The following is a 21,866-nucleotide window of genomic DNA, read 5'->3' on the forward strand; positions in this document are numbered from 1 at the left end:
ATTAGCAACTGGGGAGTTTATAGTCCCAACAATAATAGCATAGACACAAAAAATGAAATTCTGAGTTTTGCTTTTAACTGTAGCTAGAAAAAAGGCCCAGAGACAAAAAAGGAAAGATGTAAAATCAATTTGCGTAAAAGTACCTCGTCAATAAAGAAGTACTTTTGCATGTAATATAGAAAGAAGCAATGACTACACTCTTTATTATTAGAATGCAATGCAATAATTTTTGCTCAGCCTCTATTTTTTTAAAAAAATATTTGTTTTGAGCCCGAATATGTTCTTAGGCACATACTTATTTCTTTTTAATCTGATATGGTTTCAGGAACTCCCAGAAACAATAATCAGTGTTCTTCTGAGAAACGTCGATTTGTCTATCCTGAACGGTACTTAGCACTACCCTGTACTTTTCCAATTCAAAATGGTTGTAAAGCCTTGGCCAAACGCTTCGATTTTTCGCTCGATCTTTCTCTCGATATTTGATCCTAAAATCGAGCAAAGTCAAGCATGGGTGGCCAAACGGTTCGATCTTTCCCTCGATTTTTCACTTGACTTTTCACTCACGCCAGCAAAATGAAGGCAAAGAAACGCAAATCGGCTGCCGTGTTTATGTTACGTGCAAATATCTTGACCAGTGACAAACGGGGCCCTTTATTCCTGATCAATGACTAGCAGTACCCCCCCCCCCCCCCTTCTCCCTGTTTCGTACTTGGCAAAAGCAAACCAAAAGCCAATCCTGGAGTTCTACAGCAGTAAGAGCTTGAAAAATTTGAACCATTTTTAAAGAAATTTGTGAACCATCTATACTGATTTTGTTGAAAAATGGTGCCCTCGTGTACGAAACTGCTGTAAGTATTGATGGAAGATTAAACCGGCAGTTTAAAAAAACTTGTTGAAATCTGCAACTAGCATCATATCTGCAATATAAAATCATTACACTCTTTTCTCAAACTTGAAGAATTTTAGTTTCTAAATAAAGTCTGTGCCTTTTCTTAAGAAATTTTTTTCCTTTTTACCATGTCTGCACACAACTTAAGCTTCTTATACAGAAAGAGCCCGTCAATCTGCACAATCACCAATTTGCACAAAACAGATGGCATTTGATGAGAATAAGTCATTTCGCAAAATTTATGAAGATTGCTAGTTTAATCGAAAATAATCTCGCCTCCTAAGCTAGAGAAGTTGATTCCTCTGTAAAATCTTGGACTGAAAAATGGGCTTTCGGCGTTAGTCCAACTTTTATAATCTACATATCACTTGAGAGCAATACACCATTTGACAGTTTTACTAGCCGTGTCGACGTTTCAAAGTCAATTTGATTGAGAATCTTCTTCTTTCCAAAATAAAATTTTAAATAAAAACGACCTTGCATTTCAACATAGGGGCATTTTCTGACGTTCTACACGGCCCGTTTTACAAACCCCGAATTTCAGCAACTTTAACACCTATTGGCATCCTTTTGGATGCTTTTCCCGGTGGGTTGAATGGTAGCGTTAAATTAAATTAAATATTACACAAATAAATGCCATGCAGAGCTCGAAACTCATCAATCAAAGATAGCCGAACATCGAAACTTATTTTCGGAACAATTTTTACGGATCTCGAAACCCATCTCGAAGTGTCAAGGGTAATTTAATACTATGAAATTTAATACTATCTTCACCTATGAAGAATGTGGGCAAAACGACTGGTTGACTATGATTGGATGGGTAGAACAAACATATTTTCCTGTCAAGGTGCAGTGCCTATAAAAGAGCTCAATACCTTCTCAAGTGGAGCAGATAAACTGGCTGTGTGGATCACTTGAAGGGTGAGAGTTCATTATTTTTCTTCTAGTTGAATTTACATAATTACTTTATTTTGATATTCTTGGCTTACTTTGATTTTCGGTTGACGATTCTGATACCGCTGGATGTCAACATCATTATAATGCTGACAAAGACATAATTGATCTGAAGGACTTTCATTGCCCCAAACATTGCCCTGACCCATCGTTATGTTGCCCGCGAATGGGGCTTTCAACAAGTACTGCTAAAGCTGCACATGAAAATATGTTTCCCGGTTCAATTCTGTAGTGTAGAATCCAAATTTCGTGATATTTTTTGTGTGTGAGACGTTCAGTTGATTTCATGCGTCTTTGCAGGACCGTCGAGAGGGGGGGGGGTAACCGGGGTAGTTACCAGGGGGCCCGGGGCCTTGACGGGCCCGTAGAAAATGATGTATGTACTTTTGGCTATGAGTTTTCAATTAGCAGCATTAGCAGGGCGGGCCCATGACCCGATTGATATTCGAAATTTAATCTTTCAATATGGGATCAACAAGCTGGTCTATGATGAGGACCTTTTCTTGTTAAGTTTATAATTAGAACATTGACGATATGATCATAATATACTTCTCCGGAAGCCGAAAAATTCGATTGCACTTACATATATCCTCTTTTAGGTCAAATGTTTTAGTTATTCCTTGTGTTGTTTTCCTATAAACGTAAAAGTAAATCTTCCATTCACGGCGTACACCAGAGAAGAAGCACATGCGAAGAACCAAGACAAATCCAAACGCTTTAAAAGTCTTTATCAAAATCACTAAGCGGGATCACGATCCAACCAACCCCTGCGATGTCATCTCACAGGCACAAGTCTGGTGCTCAGAAAAGGCAGGTAAAAAAGATACGAGAAAAAGAAGCAAAGAGGGCCTCTCGCACACTGTTTGAGGTAGGTGCTTACAAAAGAGACAAGGAAGGTGATTCAACTTTAAATAAACCTGGAGAAAGCTCTGTTCAAAGCATTGCTGAAGAAGAAGAAGACACAAACGGCTTGGCTGCTTCGGTAGACCATGACACCCCAGAAAGTAGAGAAAGCACTACTGATTCATCATTAAATCAAGATACTGTTCATAGTGGATCATCTAGTTTTGATGTCGGCACATTGACCGGATTTCCAACGATAAAGGAGTTAGAAAAGGTTGTTAAAACTGGTCATTTGCCTCATCCTCCAGAGTTTCCTGAAGATTGCGACGGCCACAAATTTCCAACAACGGTCCTAAATGTGAAGCAGCAAAATGGGGAGGTAGTAAGAAGCTGGCTTGTTTTCGGTCCTACAAAGGCTGCACTCTATTGTTTGCCATGCAGGTTGTTTGGGCACAATATCAATAATGGTTCAAAATCAAAATTGACTTCTCCTGATGGTTGGGGAGCGAACGACAGCTGGAAAAGATTGTGGGAAATAATTAAGGATTTCGCCATAAGGAAAGCAAGAAAAGATTAAGGATTTCGCCATAAGGAAAGCAAGAAAAGCAGTTTTTAAACATAAAATTAACTCTGATTTTTAAACTGATTTGTTTTAATGATTTGTTTTATAAAGTCACTAATTACATATTCTGTTAAAGACCTTAAAATACAAATTCAAGTTTTTCAGGGGCGTTGATTTCAAAATTCATGCCTTTTACAGTCCATCTAACTGCATTGCTAAGGACGTAACCCAAAAAAGGTTTTTGCAGCCTTCGACGGTGGGGCCCCATGACAGTCCCAGCCCTGGGGCCCAGCCCGTCTCTCGACGGCCCTGGGAAGGTGTGCCAAAAAGGTCATTTTGAAAAATGATCATCTGATCATGATCGAGCAAAAGTGATCATGTATTTTTGCTCGGGATGAGCAAATTTTTGAGTTATTGAGTTGCTGGTATTGAGCATGTTTAATTATTGCTTTAGTTCTATGATTGTATTTTTGGCTCATATTGAGCATGTTGGAGTGAGTGAGTTGCTCTGGTTGAGCGAAATTTTGATTATGGCTTTATATCATATTTCTATATTCTATGATTGCATTTTGCTTATGTTGAGCAAATTTGAGTATTTAAGTTGCTCGTGTTGAGCAAGATCAAATTATTGCATTACTATATAATTCTATCATTCTTTGATTGTGCATTGCTCGCGTAGAGCAAATTATTATGAGTGTGTTTGCACATGTTGAGCTAGTTGAAGCATGTTGCATTTTCCATCGCTGGTATGTATGGTGAGTGGTTTATTTCGTCAATTTTTTGTATTTGAGGCAACGTTTTCCACTATAGGGTTAGGGTCAGGAATGGGAGAGAACTCTTTGAGCTCTAGGGTGGGGAAAAGAGGCTTTTCCTGTCAAATCCCTCTCAATTATCAATCATATTTGGGGGTTATTGTGTAACTTCCCTTAGTAGCCCATTTATGGTAGGTTGAGCGATTGGCGCCGATGCACCAACGGCCAAACTCGCTCTCGATGATGTGGGAAAGTAGCCTCATGACGGACCTTTCCGATGTCTATGACAGTTTTCTGAGGGAGCTTTATACCCTTTATATTGCATTGGTATTTAATTCCCGAGTAAGTGAATGAATGCCACGGAAAAAGCTGCGAAAACCCGATGCGTTTGGATGGTTCACCATCTAGTGATGAGGAATGAATAACCAGATACTTAAAACACACGTTTGCCAGTAGCAATGTTGATTTTAAGTTAACAGTAAAAAAATCTTTTTACACTACTTCGTAGTTCTTTGTAAGAAAATAATCATAACGGGAAAGTCTGATGTTATGACGTCATATTGACGTAAAAAGCAGCCATTTTTAATTCAATTTTTGGATGGTCAAATTAAGGTATAGGCTTTCGATGTGCATGTGGCAAAGTCAAACGAAATTTAATGCTCAAACGCAATCCAAATTCTATTTATATAGCAATTTTAAATATGCAAGATGTATCACAAGGGCTCAAAGTAGGAGGGAATTCAAAGCAAATATCATATTCGATTTTGGGAGGCTCCACAGCTGGGATTTTATGGGACCTTTTTCTGAACAAGGTTTAGCTGATGTACTTTCGATTGCAACTCAAAAAAGTTTTGTTGCAATTAGTTCAGGGTCGAATTACAGTTTAACTGGACAAATACCGATGCTATAAGAAATCTGAGTCTGAAAAGCTTCTCCAAGATGTGAAGGACACAGAGTTGAAAGCCAATTGATTTGATTTGGCATCCAAAAAACTTTCATCTACACTATCAAAACCAAAGTTCAGAGGTGAATACTGCCTCTTTCATGAATCAGCAATTACAAAAGGCAATTTACGCTAGATCAAGGCTAGAAAAAGATTAAATAAGAACCTTACCGTAGAAAAAAAAGAATTAATTTCAAGAAGCAATGAAATAAATTTGTCTCTTTAAGACAGAAGGCAATTAAAAATCACTTTAAGGAAGCAACTAGAAATGGCACTATGAACTCCTTTCTTTCAAATAAAGGAGGACTTATAAGCAACGATATTTCTCTTGTGAAAAAGAAACCGTCATAACAGAAGACCAAGAACTGGCAAAAATGTTCTTTACATAAATATACTAAAGAAATCTAGCGTTATGAAGCCCATTAGCCTTGCAAAAAAATAGAATTTGTGACGACCGCCAAATTGTTCGCTTGATTTTTGATAAGTATAAATGTCATCCTAGTATCCTAGCTATTATTCAAAGCCCAGAGCAAGTCCTGGCTACATTCACTTCTCAAGGGTTAGGCAGTCAAGAAGTTGCACAACTATTAAAACACTTGAATGGCAGGAAATCTACTGGTGAAAATCGAATTCCTCCGAAGCTTGTATCTTTAGCCTCAAATCAACTTACAAATAATTTAACTACAGAAATAGACTGTAGCATTCTTAATTTCCGTTTCCAAAACGATTAAAAAAGCGGTATGGACATTTCAAAATGATAAAAAACTGGCATCTTTGAATTTTTTATGCTGGGTTTCCCAGGTAGGTACCATTTTTGGCAACCTGTAGTTTGTTATTGGTGATATCAAACAAAAGAGTGGGCCCCCTAATTATCATTTTCTCCCGGCCCTTTTCTAGGAGCCACAACGCCCCTACCAAAGGAAATAGATAATTTACTCAAATATAGGAAGTAATCTAGCAAGTTTGCACTGCAAACAACAAAAGACCAGCCGAGAAGCAACTTACAACAGAAGGAGTACCTGGCAGTTTGCACATCGCCTGCCATTCATTATTGCGTGCTTGTATATCATAATGAAAGGCAATGAATTTAAGATCAGCAGAGTTATATAACAAACGAAATGTTTTTCAATGCTCGTGATTATATCCCAATTAAAAACTACATTGTACTTAATGAATAAAGTATCTATAAAACATGTAACATGTTTTGCACTACTGCAAGAAAGAAAAGTTAATTGGATAAAACCAATTTAAAGTCAGTGCTGTCCTGCAGTGATGGTGTCCTGCTGCTGACTAAAAGAGAGTTTATATCAAATCATTTAATACTGAAACGGTCACAGCCTTCGACTACACTCTTTTCTTTTTATAAGAACAATTTTATAAGAACACGAGCCTCAAAATTGGTCAAAAGTTAAGAACAAGCTTGAAATAAGTTAAGGCTGAGCTTCTAAAAAATGCAAATTGGAACAACGTTTTATCTTAAAATCGAGGATTTGGGAGCTTTTTTGGTGAATATTTAAACCTGTCGAAAAATGAAGGTTGTCTCACTCACTTTGTTGGCAAATGAGGCCTGAACACCTCCCTAGAGCGAAAAAGCTAGCAATCACACTGCTCACGCCCTATTGATTTAAGAACAAATTGAGAACAATCCAGCCTCAGATTTTCGAAAAAATTGTCTGAACTTAAATTTACCGGCTCTTATAAAAAAGAGTGTAGTATAGCTTTTTATCTACTGAAAGTCAAGAAGTTTTCGCGTAATATACTGTAGAAATGTTGCCTCCCTATATATAACTTAAAGCTCCTTGGTGTGTATTGGAGAACGGTTCAAAGAAACTAGCCTCACAGATGCGAATATTTCCCAATCTAAGTATATTTTTTGGAGTGTTCTATCAAAAGATAGCCAGTAGTATGTCTGCTGGTTTACTTACTCGATGATACCCTGCGTGCAAACTCTACTAAGGTATTAATTAATGGTGTTGGAAATTTCACGGCTTAGTGGATTGTTTGAAGGGAAATCATTGTGTTGGCGCGCAGTCTACGCAATCGCAGGCTCGCAACATACGTCAAAATGTTAAAAACTACGATGTAGAGAAGAACTTCGAACGTACCTGATTAACAGATAAAAGCATCTTGAATAAGATTCAAATAGGAGCATGTTGAAATCTGTGCTCGTATTCACAGGATTAAAACTGATAACCTCGAATAAGATTACCATAGGAGCATGTTGAAATCTGTGCTCATACTCACAGCATTAAAACTGATAGCCTTGAATAAGATTACCATAGGAGCATGTTGAAATCTGTGCTCATAATCACAGGATTAAAACTGATAACCTTGAATAAGATTCGAAAGGTGTGAGATTGAAAAATTGAAGCTTTAAAATCTATGTCTAGAACACTACCAAATACAAGTTACTTGCTTAGCAAGTAGTAAACTTACCATGTCTATTTCCTTTCACATATCACATTGCGTTTTACCCCTGAAGCAGAAAAGCAATCAGATAACATTTCTGTCTGGAGAGAAATAGACCACTTCGGAGTTCACGAGGCCATGATCGAATTCTATTGTTAGGAAACTAATAAGCTAGTCCGAATCCCGCAGTTGGGGCAAATCAGCAGAGAATTGATTTTGATTAAAGGCTTCAGGCAGGGCGGAGAAGGGGGGCCAGGGAGACTATGGTCCGTCTCACTTTTGCCAAAAATGAAAAAAGGTTTACCAATGAATCACTAGTCAAGTCATATTTAATTAGACTTAAGCCTCTCCCTCCCCCCCACTCTTTTTAAACCCCCACTTTTCTCAACGATCCGCTGTGCCTGGGCTGTTCTTCCATTATTTTGGTTGTTAAACATCTTAAGAATAGAGAAGAATACTTTTAGAAAGAAAATCTGAATTTCATTGATTAACGATGGATCTTATTTTACCTACAGAAAAGTTTACAAATCTTGATGATATCGTTCGCTATTGTATTTGATGCGGCTTTTGCACCACTTGAATCATGGCTCAACGATCTCCAACATTGCCAATTATATAGAGAGAAGGTGTCAAAATATCATCTGTCACTGCAGCTGAATGGCTGCTAATTAGTACACTAATTATCTCGCTTACATTACAAATGTACAGTTGAGTTATGGGGGCATCCCTAGCAACACATCTAGCACTAAAAGTTTTTTGAAAGGGTAGGGTCACATTTATGGGGCTTTTGTGGAAACGGTCCCACTATCTTGTAATTTAATTCTATGCAGGTTTTGCCGTTTTATCGAGAGACAGTTATATCTTTCATTTGCTTTATTCAGTGTATGTAAACATCTTGAATCCAATCGCGTTATCCTCAACGATGGGAATCAAACTATGATATAGATGTTGCCAACAAGTCGGTGAGATGCACTGATTATATTGACGCTGTAACTTCAGCCGAGATATTGTGCCAAAAAGATTTTACTCTGAAGCCTAAAAATGGTTTATGTCAGCAGACAAGGCCATTCCATCTGAATGAGAGGAGCTTGCTTCAAATCCAGAAACAAAGCAGGACATGTTTGCCAAAAGAACATCTAGAATGACTTAAATCAAGTCTTATAGCTACATTCCTCTTCTAATAAGGGGTAAAGACACAAGAAATATAATTTATGTAGAATGAGTCAAACACTAAACAAAATTGACCCAATATGTTACCGAAAAAGGGAGTGACAATCACTTTTAGACATTCATTATTTTCACCAATAATTGTTTAAAGCCTCCCCTCACCCCATCCTTTATTGAGATTTCAAAAAAATACCTGGCGCCCTCTCGGTTGAATAAACTTCCACCTCGCATATTCCAAGTTGGCGTTTTTGTCGACTGAGTACATAAACATATTGACCATTGACCGACTTTCTGCATTTAAAGTCTCGTGTTAAGGAAAATGCCATTTTGCCAAAATACGCTATGCACCTGCAATTTAGAAAATAGCCTATTATCTGAAGAGACAGCAACTTGGTAGTTTTAGTTGAACACATAAAAAGATCTATGAATCGCAAAAAAAACTGGGACACGTCGTGACAGGTCTGGTAAAGTTTTAATGAAATAAGAAATCGTGTAGCTACTTTACGGCAAAGTCCTATATTTTCTGAACCTTAAAAAATGGAATAAGAGATGGACAACGGAAGAGAGACAATGATCCAAGAAAACAGGGATGATGATGCTTTTAAATGGAGGACCTTTGTTTAAAAGTGGCAGAGTGACACGTCTCATTCTCTAAAATCTTTACTAGCTTCCCTTGAATAACCAGAATGCCTGGACTGTACCAAAACCATAATGGTGACACGTTTTCGATAATCGAAGTGGTTGGGTTATCTCTCTTCTTGGCAGATTTGGATTCTCTGGGAACGTCTTCACAAGGAACTTAGGTGGGAGGACTTGTATCATAGGTGATGGTATAGACGACTGTGCCATTTCTATAATTTGGTAAAATCCCTTTCCCCGAACTATTTGTTTTCTGAAATTCCCCTTGAGCGTCAAGTAAGCAACAATCTTCGAAATGTGAGACAGATGACCAAAATGCTGGAAGAACTGCAAGATACTCAAATACTTTTTTTCAAAATGCACCTTTTGAGTGGAATCTTTTGAATGATGAAACAAGAAATTCAACGTTAATTTCTGAATTTACGTGTAAACTAATTGCTATGATAAGACCTGAAAAGAATTCAATATATGGTATAAATGATATTGTAGGTGTTAGACACTTGTCAAAATTGAGATTGCCATTCAGTGTTCTAAATGAACACAAGTTCAGACATAACTTCAAATTTCTAAGTCCTGTTTGCGTGTATGGTATTGCTAATAAAGATAATGAACATTTCCTCCTGCACTGCCCATCTTTGAAGAAGCACGAAGAGATCTCCTTGGCAGCTTGTCGGATATTCCTGGGGTTGATTTGGCAGAGCTGCACCTCAATGTTCTTAAGAGTTTTGATTGGGAGGGTAAGATTATTCTTAACTTAGTTTTGAGTAACACAAAGTAAAAGTTTGGGAACGATCGAGAAAAAATGTTGAAATTTTAACGGTCTTTCCCCTTTATTATGCAAATATGTATCAATGAAGTACAGAGGAAATCTTCTTGGCCAACTCTCAGCAACTCTTCTTTCCTGTCCAGGTAATTAAAATGGTTTTAATTTTACTTTTAACTTCAGTTATGGATCCAGTCAAATACCTGACTACCGCCGAAATTAGATAAAGGGTCGACCACGAATAGTAAGTAAAACAAAATGAGCCATGTTAAACGCTCCCTTACCTTGTCAAATTTATTAATTCTTAGAATAAAGACAGTAAATATCTCATTGTAAACATGTGAGTTTATGTGTTATTTATTAGTAAGTATATGAAAGAAGATGGGTTTTGAATTTTGTCTATAATGGGAACTGAAACCCGTGTCCTTGCAAACCTTTCTTGCTATAAAAAACATCAAAATAAGAAAAGATTTATTGTGTCTTGTTTAAATACCCGCAATAAAAAATGAGCAGAAAACAACTGAATGCTTGGAATGATAATTTTTTTTCAACTCCTTATAATAAAATTTCTTCACAGTTGATTTCTTTTATATAGGGTTGGAGTTAGGGTTGGGGTTAAGGTTAGATTCAGGGTTAGGGTTAACTTCAGGTTAAGAGTTGGGGTTTAGAGGTGATTAGTGTCAGATTTGTGAATATGGTTAGGGTTAATGTTAGAGTTGGGTTGGGGTTAGGGTTATGATATGATTCTCAAAGCAATTCCCTGTCCCAGTCCTTGTCCATTTCTCTGTATGTCGCCCAAATTAAACGCTTTTATGAACAAACAATAATTGTCTCGTACTGTAGATATGTAATATAAACCTAACGAAACATTTATCTCGCTAAAGTTACTATCTCTATGGACCCCTTTTTGGAAATCATTTTTTAGATGAATTGTAGAATTCTGTACCGATGGAAATTGTCTACACTCTTTGCATTTGAAAGCAAATAAATATTGATGCCACTTACAGTTGCGAGTTGATGGGATTTCCACATCTGTTGTTAACCCTGATATCAAAGTCTACAAGGCCGTACCATGGTGACGCAGGGTTTGTAAGACGAACCATTTTAACCTCCTTAGGAGCACCGAGATCGACTGCCCACCATGAGTTTTCCTCAGAATTTGTCCATGCGCAGAATTTTGTACCATGCAAAATACCATCAGTGGCATATGTGCTGTAAAAATATTTATTTGTTGAAGACTGCATTGTAGGCTTGTAAAGAGCCAGATTTCCATGGTAATCTGTAAAATGTATAAAAGGAAAACAAATTCAAGGCAATCGACTACATAAAGTGAAAGAAAGGACAAAAATAGATCAACAATAAAAGACCAAATGCAAACGGCTAATTGCCATTGTTATGACTGTTCAGGAAAGCAGCTTACACTCACCAGCAAGGCCGTTCTATGACCTAGTATCTCTTAAAGAGAAACTTTTATAATCAATTTTGGAGTTATTCTCTGGGATCCTTAGGCCCGTTTATGCGTTCCTAGGGGTTTTAGAGGTTCCTAGAGGTTAGCTCGGATGTTTTTATGAAAAGGTTACACACTTATATGGACATGAACAGACTCAAAAACAATATCATTAGACTCGCTAGAAATTACCTCTGAAGGAAGGTTTCGTAGTTTCTGCAAGTCAGTGGCGGAAATTCAGGCTTATGATTTTCCGACAAGAGAACATCTTGTGTCATGTCTTAATTTAAGGAAACTGCACATTTTGATGAAAATTGATGATGTTTTAGCGGGACCCTTTAGAAATCTTTGCTGACCACGCCATAATTAAGTAGCAAGAAGAACAATCCATTTATGATTTTTGATATCAAGGTTGTTTTTTCATCTAAGGCAATTGATGATACAAGAGGTCGACCGATTACACTTTTGACGAGTCGTTCATGATAACAACAAGATTTTAGTTGTGATGTTCATTTTATGCATTTTATTTTGTTTTCGTCATTGGGAAATATGTTTGAAAATAAGTTTTGTTTGGAAGAATCCAACGGAAAGATCGGCCAATCATTTCGGAATTGAAATTAAACATACAATTGACAGTTTTGACTTTGGTCATATATTGTTTATTTGCTTATCTAGTACTGGCTGAAAATTTATCAGCTATGCAATGTTCAAATTTTGCAAAAAGAGCAGAGAGAGGTTATAGAGGCCCAGGGGGGTAGAAAGGGAAAATGCAGATCCCCTGCGAGCGAAGCGAGCAGAAAATTTGGCAATTACGCCCATTAGATTAGCTTAAAATTCCTTTTCAGAACGATGACGACACGTTAAACGGTTATCAATTATCCGATGAAAGCCCGAATTTCCCGACGACGTTGCTGATCGGGGGGGCCCGTGCCCCTCCATACCCCCATAGTTTCCGCCACTGCGTGCAAGTGATTGATGTCGATTAGACAACAATTGCTGTGACGTTTCAGATTTTGGATCATATACGGCCTATGTGTGAAATACGTGAAAACAAATACGGCCTATGCGAATGCAATCTTAAAAAATTTAATCTAACATAACAACAGAATGAAGTACATGATCGATATTACGACTGCCCCGTACAGTGAAAGTCTGGTTTCACACGAGTGGCATTTCACTAGTGGATTTTATGGGACTTCCTTAAGATTTCCAGGATGTTGGCATTCTTGAAAGCTTTTAAATATGTGTGAATTGATCGTAAGCTAAAGGATATATTTCTAAAATTTTTGGATATAATTTTGACTGCATAACTTACAAAATATTTCAAAAAAGCAAAATCGGTTAATTATATATGAAATTGGGTTATATATGGCAAATGAAATATTTGAATTTTGTTAACAGATAGCAATGTTATGAACAGAGAAAAAATGAAAGAGGTCTTAGCCATTAATTGAAACATTGTTGAGACAAAACAAAATGTTCTACTTTACGTTGCCCCTATAAATTGGAATCCACCCCCTCCCCCCAAATTAATGTTAGATTTGCAGTCATTTTTGCTTCAAAATCATTGATTCAACATTGAATTGGGGGAAGTGGAAAAGTTCCAATGGAAAGAAAAAAACAACATGTTTTCTTGAAAAGCCTCAACTATTTTTGTCCGGGATAGTATCGAGAAAAAAATTTTAGAGACCCAAAATTATCAGATAAATATTCTCGATAAGACACAAAAATATCAAAATACAAAATCTTGTTGTTGATCACGAAAAAGACCAGAAGTCACATCCATTTACTCTGTCAACATAGATGTTATTTTATTCCTGTTTTTGAGATTGTTATGTGTTATTTTGAACCGTAAAATGTATCAGATCACAAGGACAATTCTAATTTCTAGCCTATTATTATCGGATGAACCCTGCCGTATACACAAATTTCAAGTGGCCTCCCTGAGCATTTACCTGACTTTGGATGTTTAGAGGTACTTTGTATTAAACCTCTAAGGCTATGTTCACATTGCTCAGTATTCATTTTTATCCGTTTTCGTATCGATCCGCTTTACCTGTTCACACTGCTGCGGTCTAAGTATCTTGCTGTGTTGTTGTTGTTGTTGTTAGCGTTTTCAAAGTATCCGTTTTCGGTGTTCACACTGCGTTTTTGCGTTTTCAAAAGCCACCGTTTTCAAAAGTCTCCGTTTTCAAAGTGCGTTTTCAAAAGTCTCCGTTTTCAAAGTGCGTTTTCAAAAGTTTCCGTTTTCAAAGTGCGTTTTCAAAAGTCTCCGTTTTCAAGGTGGAGCAGTGTAAACGCAAGGCACAAACGGATACTTTTTTATCCGTTTTTATATAAATACGGAGCAGTGTGAACGGGGTCTAAGATGACAAAAACGCCATTACCACCTTGGCATACGCTCCACGTGGACTTTTACGGACCCATCCCTACAGGAGAGTTCATCCTAGTCGTTATAGATGCCTACTCTCGTACCCTGGGAACCAGACTCACTATAAAAAAATTATATATAGTGTGGTACCCAGGGTACTACTCTCGATATCCGGAAGCAGAATTTATAAAGTCAACATCATTCCACGATGCAATCTCCCTGAAGCTCGAAAGAATTTTAGACACACACGCCATTCCATCAAGTGAGTTTGCAGACTTTATGAAATCACTGAATATCAAACATCGACCGGTAACACCGAAATGGCCACAAGCCAATGGCTTAGTCGAAGCTTTTAACAAGCCAATGGGCAAAGCGATATAAACAGCCCAGCCCACATAGAACACCAAAGCAAAAAGCAAGCACTTCAAAGATTCTTGTTATCATACAGAATGACACCACACGCTACCACGAAAGTTTCACGGACAGACACTTCCAAACATCAAACAAAGCCGGATCATAAACAATCACACCTTTGCCAAAAGACACGAAAAGAAGGGAAAAGAGAGAATGAAAGCTTATGCAGATAAAAGCCGAAGAGCAAAGGAAAGAATTAACAAAATATGTGATAAAGTAATCGTAAAAAAGACAGTAAAATAAACTAACACCAAAGTTTGACACGCGCCCATACAAGGTCATAGAGACAAGAGGAACTCAAGTCACAGCAGAGAGAGGAAGGTCGAAAAATTACAGGAAACACCTCACACTTCAAAAAGATCAAAGTAAAACAAGAGCCAGAGAGTGAAGATAACTTTGTCAGTGACGAAAACAAAGCGGAACAACAAAGACCAAATTGACAATGTCGACATCCACTAAAAAGTCGGAAAGGAACACTTACAATTTTATGGACATCCTGTTCCGAACTCTACTATAACCTAATGATACTTAAAATACTTTACTTATAACGCTTTATGCCTTTTAAAAGGGAAGTGGTGTTATATTCAAGACTGCTTACCACGCCCTACATACTTTTAACGTATGACTTATAACCACACGTTATGTTTACATTTATGTTTATGGATCGAGTTCGGTTTTTTTTCATTGCGTACTTCTTAGAGATCAATAAGAAGCAAAGCGGGATTAGCAATGAATGGTAATGAATGATAACGAATGAAAATAAATGGTAATGAATGATAATAAGGGGTAATGAATGAATAAAACTGAACTATTAGATTCTGAGAACGAACTAGCGTCGTAATGCTTGATGTATAGCTACATACAAGTTTACAAGAAAAGACCCGAGTAACTGGACTGCTTTGGTGTCGACTTACCCTTTGGCACGTCAGAGTAGATTTCGACTTCACAAATAGACATATAATAATATTCGGGCATTGTGATGAATACGTATCGGCCCTTTGTCTTCTTTTCGCAAGTCAACTCAAAAATTGCACCAAGTGGAACCTTGCCATAATAATAGGTACACCTGTTGTAAAAGAAGAGAACAAATTAATATCGTTTTTGACTCCGTCACTGCTACCAGAAAACTGTGCCCTTTTTAATGCTTTTAAAAGGGCTCAGGAGTCTATGACCCTTTTAATGCCAAAAAGGTAGCCAATTTCTCCTTTTGCTAGCGTTTTATGCAACATTTTGAGCAAGACCCCCCCTTGTTATCTTGATAGCAACACACATTTGGAGACCATAATGTGATTCATAGCAAAGAAATTCACTGCGCTGGTCGCGGGTTCGATTCCTATTCTGTTCGTGTCACTAGCTCGCACTCTCTCTTAGTATACAGTTTTTTATCGTTTGCAAGGTTACAAATTATCATTTTACTGTTGATTTTGATACTGGTCGAACTAATATTTGGACTTTGTCCCAATTTAAACTTTTCCTCAATTTCATGTGTCAACCACCAAAGCAATGAGGTCGATTCTGCTTTGTTTTACTCGTTTGAAAATACAAAAAAGACTTCTCGCTCGTTCCTTAGACATTTTGAAAGCCCTTTAAAAACTTTGACTCATCACAAGGAAATCTCCATTGTAATCTTCTAGATCCCCAGTTGCAAATAAAACATAAGGGCCCCATGGCTATGTCCGAAGAGGAAGTCTGGAACACAATCTGTGGCTCGAGCGCTCACTCTAGTTATTCATGAAACAGCCTTGTAGAAATGATACCTGTAGTTTGATTTTCTTAAACTCCAGTATACATATAATCATATATTTATATATATATCTTCTTCTTCTCCTTAGACCTTATCCCGATTGATCAGGATTGGTCGCCCGAATCCTCCATCTCCATTGTTTTCTTTTCTCTGCATCTTCCCCGGTCAGGTTCAGTTCCTGCATGTCTCTTTTGATGTTATCCTTCCATCTCATCCTTGGTCTTTCCCGGCCTCGTTTTCCATTCACTTCTATAGACATGATGTCATTTGCCGGTTTTCTATAATCCGCTCTTTGCAAGTGTCCAAACCATCTGGGCCTATTCTCCCTGGCCGTTGCTATAATTATACACACTTCTAGCTCCTTTCTGATCTCATCATTCCTTTTCTTGTCTCTCAATGACACCCCAATACTCCGTCTGAGCATTTGCATCTCCGTTGTTTCCAATATCTTGTCCTCCTTTCTAGTCAAAGCACATGCCTCCAAACCATAATGACCCCTGCCAGCTCCCTCCGTTTACTCCATGCCGTTTAACTCTTAGCCTCCCTCTTCGCTTAGCATAATACCAAGGTACTTAAACTCCCCCATTTGTTTCAAGACAGTGTTACTTTCATTGTCCCTAATACTCGCTCTTGTCTTTTCTTTGCTGCTAACAAGGACGTCGGTCTCATATATTTATATATCTCAATGCGTGACCTTGGACTCACCACACAGTGTAATCATTCATAGTGCACATTGATAGAAAGCTTTTATGTCTCTAGCTTTTGGAGGCATTGATGCTCATATAAGTCAAACTCTTCATTAGAATCACACTTAGCCCAAGGGTGTAGTGCTAGGGGGTTGGGCCCCCTTTCTAATGCCAAAAAGTAGCCAATTTCTAATTTTGCTATTGTTTTTCGCAGCGTTTTGCGCAGCCTCCCCCCCCCCCTTTAATTTTGATAGCACTACACCCCTGACTCAATCTGTTAAGCGAAGTAATCAAGAGTGTCGCAATAATCAGAATTTTTAATGAAAAAATAACATTCTGTGATGATACTTACAATGAATTGAAAAGTGGTCCACCTTCCACATCACCAACCAAAACTTTGAAATTAGAAAGTCCCCAGCCATCTTTACGATTTGATATTCTTATCAGGCCAATGTCAAATGATTTTCCAAGATCGACACTCCACCAAGAATTTTTCTGCTGCTTTGTCACGGCGCAAGACTTCTCGGTAAAGTCATTCTGTTTGCTGCCATCAACTGCCTTCGAGGCAACATTATCAGAATGGTGGGTCGAGCTCTGTCTGGCTGGTCGATGTAGAGCAAGGTTGACTAAGACAAATAAAGGGAAAATTAGGCAGCTCGATCTTTGGAAGAAACATTTTTGCACATTGTAAATTCGATGCAGTATACATAAGACCATTACAAAAATCTTTTTACACTTCACTTTTTTGAAACTTTGTTGAAAAAGATGAAATAATGAAAGTTGAAAAATAGATGCAAATTAATTCACCACTGATGAACCTATGAAAACAATCTATCTTCAAGTTTTATAGGCATGTCAATTCAATTTTAAAATCTAGAGTGCTGTAGCATAGAGAAGAAAATTTCGTAAATTCACCTCTCTTTGGAAACCCGCTAAAGACCTGAACTTCGCAAAGAGTGAGATAATCCTTTCCTCTTAACATCACGTATAAATATCGTCCAACTGTTGGCATGTTGCACTTTATATCGATTGTTGCTTCCGATGGTACTGTACCATGATAGCTTTTGCAGCTGCCAGAAAAAGTTCACATACATTATTGAATAAAAATACAAAGAAACGTGTAAGCTTCCATTGTCGAATTAAGATCTAAAATAGTGCAGGAAGCTTTTATCAAATTTTCAGAACCTTAAAACGATGATATAGTGAGCAAACGAATTGTGCACCAGAATGAAATGAAATAAAAACATCTTGACAACGTGTACACACTATCAACACTAAATATAAACTATCAACACAACACATCTTGTATATAGCTCGTATGCGCAATCAACTTTAACTCTTCTTTCTCCTAACCTGAATTTTATTGCTCGTGTGCTCTGATGGATGTCGTTTGAAATGGCAACAGGAGCATCGAAAAAACAGAGATGTGAGACGAGGAAAAAAGCCAGAAATAGGGTACATCAAAAGATGTTAGAGGGGGCAAGGCTGAGCACAAGAGAGAAGGTGATAGTCATATAGGGAAATTTCGTGAGCAATCTAGCAAACAGGGTAGCCAGAATTTTGTCTTTTGATATGTGATCCTGATGGGTCTTTGACTCAAAATCCATCAGGGGCTCTAAAATTAGGGGGCTTTAACTTTAACTTTAGGTTTTAACTATAAAAAGTAAAACTTTCTAAACGTTTGCAAGAAAAAGAATCAATTTAAGCTAATCTATAATTCGTGGTTGCAAATATTTTTCCGCCTATCCGTTTTGGCTTCCAGAACATTTTGGCATCCCTGGTTATAGCAGTAGCATCATTGTTAGCATCATTGTCATGGTATCGTGATCCAAAATGAAAATTATGAAAATAATTTGCTTTTTCTGGAACCTTGTTCTCCAGTCTATAAGTAGCACGGTGGGATATTTTTCAGCGTCTATTCACACCCTATCTTTTTCGGTGTATCAAACTGCCTATCTCTATCAAGTTTCATGCTTGTATCATGTTTTGCACAATTTGTAACTTTTTATCTTCTTACCGGAAACAATGAAATGATTGATCACGTGACCACCAGCCCCCTAATTTTAGGGCCCTCTGACGGATTTTGAGTCAAAGACCCACCAAGATCACATATGAAAAGAAAAAATTCAGGTTACCCTGTTTGCTAGATTGCTCATGAAATTTCCCTGTATAAAATAAAAAGGGAGACAAAAGGAAAAACGAGAGGTAAAACTTGGCTGAAAGCTAGAGAGAAGGTGCGTGGAAAGATGTTAAGGGAGCAAGCTGAACTCTAGAGAGGTGATAGGCAAGATATTGAAAGAGGAAAAAGTGGACCCTAGAGAGAAGATAAGAGGTCAGATGAAAGGGGGTAGAGAAGAAAGACGAGATTTGAAACATGGCAGAAGGCTAGAGAGAAGGTGATCGGTAAGATGTTGAGCGAGACAGGGTTAGGCCGTAGAGAGAAAGCTAGATATTGTCAGATAAAAAGGAGAGATGAAACATGGTAGAAAGCTATAGAGAAGATAAGAGGTCAGATGAAAGGGGGGCAAAAGAAAAGATGAGAGGCAAAACATGCCAGAAAGTGAGAGAGAAGGCAAAAGGTAAGATGTTAAGGGATGTGGGGCTGAACCCTAGGGAGAAAGTGAGAGGTCAGGTGAAAAAGCAGATAAAAAGAAAGAAGTGAGTCAAAACAAGGTAGAAAGCTAAAGAGAAGGTGAAAGATAAGATGAAAGAGAGATAAAAGGAATTATGAGAGATATAACATGTCAGAACTTCAGCACGGAGGAGAGAGAAGGGGAGAGGTAAGATGTCAAGGGAAACAAAAGGAAAGAGGAGGGGTAAAACATGGCAGAGAACTAGAGAAAAAGTAAGAGGTAAGATGTTAAAGGAGGCAAAGCTGAACCCTATAGAGAAGATGTGAGGTCAGATAAAAGGGGGGAAAAAGAAAAGATTAGAGGCAAAACATAGGAGAAGGCTAGAGAGAAGGTGATCGGTAAGATACAAATGGGGCAAGAGCAAAGATGAGAGGTAAAACATGTTGGAGAGCTAGAGATAAGGGAAGTGGTACATGAGAAAAGAGTCAAAAAGGAAAGACGAGAGGTGCAACATGGCTGAACGCTAGAGAGAAAGTGCGTGGAAAGATATTTAGGGAGGCAAATCTGTACGCTAGAGAGAAGCTGAAAGGTCAGATAAAAAGGAACGGATATAGAAAGATGATAGGTAAAACGAGGACAGAAAGCTAGAAGTGAGAGGTAATGAGAAAGGAGGTAAGGTTGAAAGCTAGAGAGAAGGTGCAGGGAAAGATGATTAGGGAAGCAAAATTAAAAACAATGGAGGGAGAAGGACTATAAAAAGCAAGAGCTTAGTTCTTAAACTTTTGTGACTTACATTTTAGATCTTGTTGGTGTATCAGGAGTCATACCAAGCCGTACATCAAAATTTGCAAGCCTTTCCCAGGAGTTGACCCTGTTAGTAATACGAACCATGGATACTTTTGTAGCACATCCAAGGTCGACGCTCCACCAGGCATATGAGTCATGACCAGTATGGGTGCACGATTTCCCGTAATACGCTGAATTACTATTACCATCAACTGCAAGACTAGAATATCCGCCCCAAGCCGTAGAACTCTGTCGTGTTGGTTGGTGTAATGCGATATTTTGATTCAGGTCCTGCTCGGCTGAAAGTTACAATACTGATTTTCAAATAAAGCAGACAATTAGAAGCGTGGTTGCGAATTAAAGTAATTTTTCTGGTTATAAAAAGATTTTTGAGACGTTTTGTTCACCATTAATTTTTTACAAGAATGAGATACACAATATTTTTTTAGACATTTCATTTTCATTGAATATATTTCAAGTTTAAAATTGCACGAATCGCTTTTCCGGACATCATATATTTGGCTTATATGCATTACTAACAACATCTAGAAGTCAATCAGTTCTGGACTTGCTCATGGTTTTTCCAACGACAGAAGATGAGGTAGGTGCAGCGAATTAAAATGTTCATAAGTTTCATCAAGATTGATTTAGTTTGATTGGAGTCGATTATGAGTTAATGTATAATAGAGAGAGTCTTATATGAGATTCCAAGAAGGCCAAGGGCACTCATGCAAGGATTAACAAAGATTTCGCTTTCATAGACAGGGGCCAGCTGCTCAATAAGTTCGCTGTAGTTTTTCCGAAATAATGATAATAATGAACTTATTTGAGGTTAGCGCTAAATAGCTTTTTAGAGTAAAATACACTACAGCTAGTCAAAGCCAACTGTTACAACTAATACATCTAGTAAACGCATACAAGATAAAATTACATGGTTATCTGTAAAACACAATTAAAAACAATTAAAGTAATGTAAATGTATGTTGTTACAAAACAAGATTTGCGAGACGTTCTGTTCGCCATTAATTCTTTACAAGACAGTAACATACTCTAACATTAATGTTCAAATTTCTTCTTGGAATCTGACTTTTTAAGATGGCTTTGAAAAGCAAACATTTGAGATAACTAAAGCTTTTCGTCTGACACTCCTCAGAGTTTGAAACGTCAGAACATAGATCGAAAACTCTACGCTAGCAAATACATATACCCCGTTGTGGATCTAAATAGGCCAATCAGAAACGCGAGCACATGACTGTCGAGGTTGCCCAATCAGTACCGCTTGCCTATAAAGAATGTTACCAATGGAGTCCTAAGGTGAAAACGAACTCCTTTTGTCTAAAAATAGCGGTTTTTTCGTGCTAATGGCGACATGTTTAGTATTATTGGTAAAGCCCGATCGTCATTCCATCTAGCAGTTTTGGAATCTACTAGTGTAGGATATAAGCAGAATAAATGCGCACATTGTGATAAAAGCATGAAAATCTGCACAACTACACAGTTTGATATGCTGAAAAAGATGGGATCGAGACCCAGACTGTGAAATGCCCCCAAATGCTATTTTTGGAATGCTTAATTGTTCCCAGACTCCTAAATTGATTATTGAAATTTATTGAAAATGAAATCAAAGACATGAAAATTGGTATAGATACTAATCATAACACGGTTATGTGATTTAGATCTACACTCATCGTCAAAATGCCCCCAAATGCTATTTTTAAACCATGTACTCGTTCCCAGACCTCTAACACGCTTATCTCTATAACTCCGCTAAAATTAAAATCAATAGCAAGCAACTTGATTTAGATACTAATTATAGCACACCAACAGAATTTGGTTCGACACGCATCTTCAAAATGCGTTCGACACGCATATATTGATTTTCTCTTTAACTTTGTTGAAAATGAAATCAATGACATGAAAGTTA

At 37.6% G+C, this 21,866-nt stretch overlaps 2 protein-coding genes across 2 annotated transcripts in view; one reads left to right on the forward strand and one right to left on the reverse strand.

The window, feature by feature from the left end:
* Positions 1-97: 97 nt before the first annotated feature.
* On the forward strand, positions 98-5,929 carry LOC148960079 (uncharacterized). Its single transcript, XM_089108784.1, has 2 exons — positions 98-1,810; positions 2,520-5,929. Exon 2 carries the CDS (start codon positions 2,616-2,618, stop codon positions 3,261-3,263), a length of 648 nt encoding a protein of 215 aa, XP_088964910.1. The 5' UTR covers positions 98-1,810; positions 2,520-2,615; the 3' UTR covers positions 3,264-5,929.
* A 133-nt stretch (positions 5,930-6,062) lies between these two features.
* The window catches only part of LOC135686275 (uncharacterized), a 42,519-nt gene continuing 26,715 nt past the window's right edge, over positions 6,063-21,866 (reverse strand). The window contains exons 4-11 of the mRNA XM_089108782.1: positions 19,950-20,241; positions 17,499-17,653; positions 16,936-17,209; positions 15,068-15,219; positions 10,927-11,200; positions 8,713-8,867; positions 7,380-7,419; positions 6,063-6,233 (exon numbers count right to left, since the gene is read on the reverse strand). Of these exons, the coding sequence (XP_088964908.1) occupies positions 7,385-7,419; positions 8,713-8,867; positions 10,927-11,200; positions 15,068-15,219; positions 16,936-17,209; positions 17,499-17,653; positions 19,950-20,241 (1,337 nt within the window). The 3' untranslated portion in view covers positions 6,063-6,233; positions 7,380-7,384. The remainder of the gene's footprint in view (positions 6,234-7,379; positions 7,420-8,712; positions 8,868-10,926; positions 11,201-15,067; positions 15,220-16,935; positions 17,210-17,498; positions 17,654-19,949; positions 20,242-21,866) is intronic.

Source organism: Rhopilema esculentum, chromosome 6 (genome assembly GCF_057945365.1).
Source record: "Rhopilema esculentum isolate cy_ngs chromosome 6, ASM5794536v1, whole genome shotgun sequence".
In the NCBI taxonomy this organism is placed as follows: domain Eukaryota; kingdom Metazoa; phylum Cnidaria; class Scyphozoa; order Rhizostomeae; family Rhizostomatidae; genus Rhopilema; species Rhopilema esculentum.